We start from the raw sequence: 6525 nt of genomic DNA on the forward strand, positions 1-6525 counted from the left end.
GACTACGTGGTAGTCGAGCCTCATCCCCCTGGATATCTGACTACGTGATAGTCGGAGCCTCATCCCCCTGGATATCTGACTACATGTGTAGTCGAAGCCTCATTCCCCTGGATATCTGACTACGTTGCGGTAGTCGGAGCCTCATTCCCCTGGATATCTGACTACGTGGTAGTCGGAGCCTCTTCCCCTGGATATCTGACTACGTGGTAGTCGAGCCTCATTCCCCTGGATAATCTGACTACATGGTAGACGGAGCCTCATCCCCTGGATATCTGACTACGTGGTAGTCGAGGCCTCATCCCCCTGATATCTGACTACGTGGTAGTCGGAGCCTCATCCCCCTGGATATCTGACTACCGTGGTAGTCAGAGCCTCATCTCATCCCCCTGGATATCTGACTACGTGGTAGTCGGAGCCTCATCCCCCTGGATATCTGACTACGTTGTAGTCAGCCTCATCTCATCCCCCTGGATATCTGACTACGTGGTAGTCGGAGCCTCATCTCATCCCCCTGGATATCTGACTACGTGGTAGACGGAGCCTCATCTCATCCCCCTGGATATTCTGACTACGTGGTAGTCAGAGCCTCATCTCATCCCCCTGGATATCTGACTACGTGGTAAGTCGGAGCCTCATCCCCTGGATATTCTGACTACGTGGTAGTCGGAGCCTCATCTCATCCCCTGGATATCTGACTACGTGGTAGTCGGAGCCTCATCCCCTGGATATCTGACTATCGGTAGTCGGAGCCTCATCCCCTGGATATCTGACTACGTGGTAGTCGGAGCCTCATCCCCCCTGGATATATCTGACTACTGGGTAGTCCGGGCCTCATCCCCCTGGATATCTGACTACATGAGTCGGATCCTCATCCCCCTGGATATTCTGACTACGTGGTAGTCGGAGCTTAATCCCCCTGGATATCTGACTACGTGGTAGTCGGAGCTTCATCCCCCTGGATATCTGACTACGTGGTAGTCGGAGCCTCATAACCCCCTGGATATCTGACTACGTGGTAGTCGGAGCCTCATCCCCTGGATATCTGACTACGTGGTAGTCAGAGCCTCATCTCATCCCCCTGGATATCTGACTACGTGGTAGCGGATCCTCATCCCCCTGGATATCTGACTACGTGGTAGTCGGAGCCTCATCCCCCTGGATATCTGACTACGTGGGTAGTCGGATCCTCATCCCCCTGGATATCTGACTACGTGGTAGTCGGAGCTTCATCCCCCTGGAGATTCTGACTACGTGGTAAGTCGGAGCCTCATCCCCCTGGATATCTGACTACGTGGTAGTCGGATCCTCATCCCCCTGGATATCTGACTACGTGGTAGTCGGAGCTTCATCCCCCTGGATATCTGACTACGGGTAGTCGGAGCTTCATCCCCTGGATATCTGACTACGTGTAGTCTGAGCTTCATCTACATAGAGCGGTCAATATTAAACTCTTTATACTTTCTGTACAGATCTGTTTAAACAGCCACTGAGTGTCTACAAATCAACAGATTTATTTAGGTTAAAATATCCTTATTCAACCCCGTGGAGATCCCAGGTCTTTGTCTGGTCAATATGATACTCGAAAGGAAGACTTCTGAAAATCACCATTTTATCTTTTTTTGTATTGTTTGCATAAAAATGCTCTCAAGAACAAGCAGAGATTTGTTATATATTTATTGAATTAAAAATGATTCAAAAAAGGCACAGTGAATAAAATGGGTATAAGTAAGAACTTGGTTACTTTCCAGATTTCCTTTAAGCTGCTAATGTTTAACAATCCATACGAATCATCCTACTTCTCATTGACTACAGGCTACCAAATTACATCCCACCACCGCAAACCCCTTAAATAATCATTTGATATAGTTTTGAATGCTCCATAAAACACAGATGAGTTTAGAATGAAAACGGCTATTAAGATCATAAGGCACAATTGTGTACAAACAGTATGTAAGGAAAGTTAGACCTCAAGCCTTGTTCCCACTGGCAGTTTGAAGTGATCCAATCTGTTTCCTGCCGTCTGAACAGACAAAAAGCACACGGAAGCAGATATTTCAAGCCACATTTGTAGGGGACTTCCTGAACGGTCAAATCTGATTTATTTCCCCAACATATCTTATTGCTAGCTACTCTGCCAGTTTGACCAGAACATGTGTAGCCAACTAGCTTGTTATTTAGAACAAAATGAGTGAATGAGCTAGAAAGCCCAACGGCTAGCTAGTTGACTGCTGTGGCTAGCAGAGAGAGGACTCATTTTGGAAGTTGGATCATCTTATCCTTTGAGGACGGGTGTCAAACTCACCACCAAATCAGCACACACCTGTTTGTTACTATGACAACTAGCGTAGCCATGTCAGCTAATGACAGTTGTCTGAACACATCTGATTTGAGCATTAAGGCATTAAGTGTGGAACAAAGGCTTTAGTCTCATGGTCCACTGCTGCTTTAAACCTAAAGTGGGAAGAAGCAGACGAAGGAATATTGTGTGTTTAGTCTGATACGTTCCAAATGGCACCCTATTCCCTATGTAGTTGCCGTTTATATAAAGTAGTGTCCTATATAGGGCATAGGGTGCCATTTCGGACACACACTTTGTGTCTAGTCTGACATAGGATGATGGTACTATAGGAAACCTCCATGTTATGGACAGTGCACCGGTCAATCTCAGTTGCTGGCCAGGGATTGGTGGATAGGAGGCTGGAAACAGCGAACATGCTCCACTGGCATGTTCTCTCCATCACCTGACTTCAGGTACTTGTTCAGGATGGCAAAGATCTCATCGTTGAGGACTGGAAACTTGCGGATTCTGTCCACCATCTTTTTAAAGGCTGAGAGGGAGAGGGATGGAAGATCATTGATCTGGAAGATAGAGGTGGATACCAAAACGACCCAAGCATGACACCCCCTTGAGAGTCTAAAATGTGTCCATTGGTCATATTGACTAGGAAGCAAAAAGTAAAGGGACTGACCAGAACTTATCCAATGAGAAATGTTAGTTCTCATTGCAAAACGATTTTGCTACGGGTTTGCACTAATGAACATCTGGTTGTGACGGTTCTAGTGTTGCTGACCCCTGACCCTCCACTCACCACACTCTTGATGATCTCATCCTTTCCATCGTGTTTCTGCACCTTCAGCAGGTGATAGCTGAAGTCCAGGATGTCAAAGCGTCTCTGTTGACCCAGTAGGGAGATGATCATACACCCAGCCCAGTGGAGACCGTCCCCGAAACACTGCCTGGAAAATACAACACAGGTTATACACCCAGCCCAGTGGAGACCGTCCCCGAAACACTGCCTGGAAAATACAACACAGGTTATATACCCAGCCCTGTGGAGGCCGTCCCCGAAACACTGCCTGGAAAATACAACACAGGTATATACCCAGCCCAGTGGAGACCGTCCCCGAAACACTGCCTGGAAAATACAACACAGGTTATACACCCAGCCCAGTGGAGACCGTACAGAGCAGTGTAAACCCCTCAGAGATCACCCCCCTCTCTATACAGAGCAGAGATCACCCCCTCTCTATACAGAGCAGTGTAAACCCCTCAGATCACCCCCAACCATACAGAGCAGTGTAACCCCCTCAGAGATCACCCCCCTCTATACAGAGCAGTGTAAACCTCTCAGATCACCTCCCTCTCTATACAGAGCAGTGTAAACCTCTCAGAGATCCTTCTAGACCGATGATGTCACTACTCACTCCACGGTGAACTCGTGAGCTCCTACAGGGATGCAGTAAACAAACTGCATGGCGCTCCACAGCCGGTGGAACTCCACACACTCGTCCACGTGCATCACGCCGTTGCTGGGCAACGGGCCGCGCCAGATGGGGTCGTCCAGGAAACCGCGGACGCGAGTCAGGATGACTCGAACATGGACAGGCCACAGCACAGACGCTCTTTGGTCAGCAGGTCACCTTCACGAGCTATGGCTATTTGCTACAGGGGGGAGAGAGGGAGGAAAGAGGAGGGTAGAGATAGCATTAGATTCAGTGTACAGCCACAGAAGTATATTGCAGGGCTGGTGTTAACTAAGGCAGTGTGATGGTTACCAGGTGCAGGGCTGGTGTTAACTAAGGCAGTGTGATGGTTACCAGGTGCAGGCTGGTGTTAACTAAGGCAGTGTGATGGTTACCAGGCGCAGGGCTGGTGTTAACTAAGGCAGTGTAATGGTTACCAGGTGGAGGGCTGGTGTTAACTAAGGCAGTGTGATGGTTACCAGGTGCAGGGCTGGTGTTAACTAAGGCAGTGTGATGGTTACCAGGTGCAGGGCTGGTGTTAACTAAGCGAGTGTGATGGTTACCAGGTGCAGGGCTGGTGTTAACTAAGGCAGTGTGATGGTTACCAGGTGCAGGCTGGTTTAACTAAGGCAGTGTGATGTTACCAGGTGGAGGGCTGGTGTTAACTAAGGCAGTGTGATGGTTACCAGGTGCAGGGCTGGTGTTAACTAAGGCAGTGTGATGGTTACCAGGTGCAGGCCTGGTGTTAACTAAGGCAGTGTGATGGTTACCAGGTGCAGGGCTGGTGTTAATTAAGGCAGTGTGATGGTTACCAGGTGCAGGGCTGGTGTTAACTAAGGCAGTGTGATGGTTACCAGGTGCAGGGCTGGTGTTAACTAAGGCAGTGTGATGGTTACCAGGGCAGGGCTGGTGTTAACTAAGGCAGTGTGATGGTTACCAGGTGCAGGGCTGGTGTTAACTAAGGCAGTGTGATGGTTACCAGGTGCAGGGCTGGTGTTTTAACTAAGGCAGTGTGATGGTTACCAGGTGCAGGGCTGGTGTAACTAAGGCAGTGTGATGGTTACCAGGTGCAGGCCTGGTGTTAACTAAGGCAGTGTGATGGTTACCAGGTGCAGGGCTGGTGTTAACTAAGGCAGTGTGATGGTTACCAGGTGCAGGGCTGGTGTTAACTAAGGCAGTGTGATGGTTACCAGGTGCAGGGCTGGTGTTAACTAAGGCAGTGTTGATGGTTACCAGGTCGGGCTGGTGTTAACTAAGGCAGTGTGATGGTTACCAGTGCAGGGCTGGTGTTAACTAAGCAGTGTGATGGTTACCAGGTGCAGGGCTGGTGTTAACTAAGGCAGTGTGATGGTTACCAGGTGCAGGGCTGGTGTTAACTAAGGCAGTGTGATGGTTACCAGGTGCAGGGCTGTGTTAACTAAGGCAGTGTGATGGTTACCAGGTGCAGCAGGGCTGGTGTTAACTAAGGCAGTGTGATGGTACCTGTGGGGTTCCCAGGCGTTCTATCAGGGGAACCAGGTGCAGGGCTGTGTATTTAGCCTCCAGGCGTTTCATCTTGGCATCAAGACGCTCACCCTCTGAGAAGAGACCAGAGATCCACTCAGACAGACAGTAGAGATCCACTCAAACAGACAGTAGTGATCCACTCAGACAGACAGTAGAGATCCACTCAGACAGACAGTAGTGAACCACTCAGACAGASAGTAGTGATCCACTCAGACAGAGAGTAGTGAACCACAGAGACAGACACTAGTCTGACACTAACGCACAGCATGGAATAAATAAAGACATGGTTACCTTTGACATGGACCCTGGGCAGAATGTTCTGGAATGGTGCAGCATGAAGCAGGTCACACACTTCCTCCTGAGACTGAGGGGAAACACAGATCACAGCTAGTGCCTTCAGAACGTATTCACACGAAAGGACATTCTCCACTTTCTTTTGTTACAGCCTGAACTTAAKATGGYTTACATTGAGATGTTGTGTCACTGGCCTCTACACACAATATTCCATAATGTCAAAGTGGAATTATGTTTAGACATTTTTAGAAATTAATTAAACATGAAAAGCTGAAATGTACTTGAGTCAATAAGTATTCAACCCCTTTTATGGCATGCCGAAATAAGTTCAGTAGTAAAATAATAAGTTGCATGGATTGCATGACGCACTCTGTATCAAATAAGTCTTTAGGAAGCCAGTATGAGGTTAGCCTCCAGGCTAGAATGAAAGGCACTGTATGAGTTAGCTCTCAGGCTAGAATGAAAGGTGGCCGGTGGAAGCCAGTATGAGGGTTAGCTCTCAGGCTAGAATGAAAGGCCGGTGGAAGACGTATGAGGTAGCTCTCAGGCTAGAATGAAAGGCGACTGGTGAAGCCAGTATGAGGTTAGCTCTCAGGCAGAATGAAAGGCGACTGGTGGAAGCCAGTATGAGGGTTAGCTCCTGGCTAGAATGAAAGGTGGCTGTATGAGGGTTAGCTCTCAGGCTAGAATGAAAGTGCTGGTGGAAGCCAGTATGAGGGTTAGCCTCAGGCTAGAATGAAAGGTGGCCGGTGGAAGACAGTATGGGTTAGCTCTCAGGCTAGAATGAAAGGCGACTGTGGAACCAGTATGAGGGTTAGCTCTCAGGCTAGAATGAAAGGCGACTGGTGGAAGCCAGTATGAGGGTTAGCTCTCAGGCTAGAATGAAAGGCGACTGGTGGAACCAGTATAGGTTAGCTCTCAGGCTAGAATGAAAGGGTGGTCAGTATGAGGGTTAGCTCTCAGGCTAGAATGAAACGTGCT

At 48.7% G+C, this 6525-nt stretch overlaps 1 protein-coding gene across 1 annotated transcript in view; it reads right to left on the minus strand.

Moving 5' to 3' along the window:
- Positions 1 to 2441: 2441 nt before the first annotated feature.
- Positions 2442 to 6525, minus strand: part of LOC112075767 (cytoplasmic FMR1-interacting protein 1 homolog) — a gene marked incomplete at its 5' end in the record, with an annotated part of 9709 nt that continues 5625 nt past the window's right edge. Inside the window, 6 exon segments of the mRNA XM_070441051.1 lie at positions 2442 to 2828; positions 3086 to 3237; positions 3706 to 3871; positions 3874 to 3943; positions 5227 to 5321; positions 5542 to 5613. Coding sequence (XP_070297152.1) covers positions 2665 to 2828; positions 3086 to 3237; positions 3706 to 3871; positions 3874 to 3943; positions 5227 to 5321; positions 5542 to 5613 — 719 coding nt within the window.

Source organism: Salvelinus sp. IW2-2015, unplaced genomic scaffold, assembly GCF_002910315.2.
Source record: "Salvelinus sp. IW2-2015 unplaced genomic scaffold, ASM291031v2 Un_scaffold3380, whole genome shotgun sequence".
NCBI classification, from domain to species: Eukaryota; Metazoa; Chordata; class Actinopteri; order Salmoniformes; family Salmonidae; genus Salvelinus; species Salvelinus sp. IW2-2015.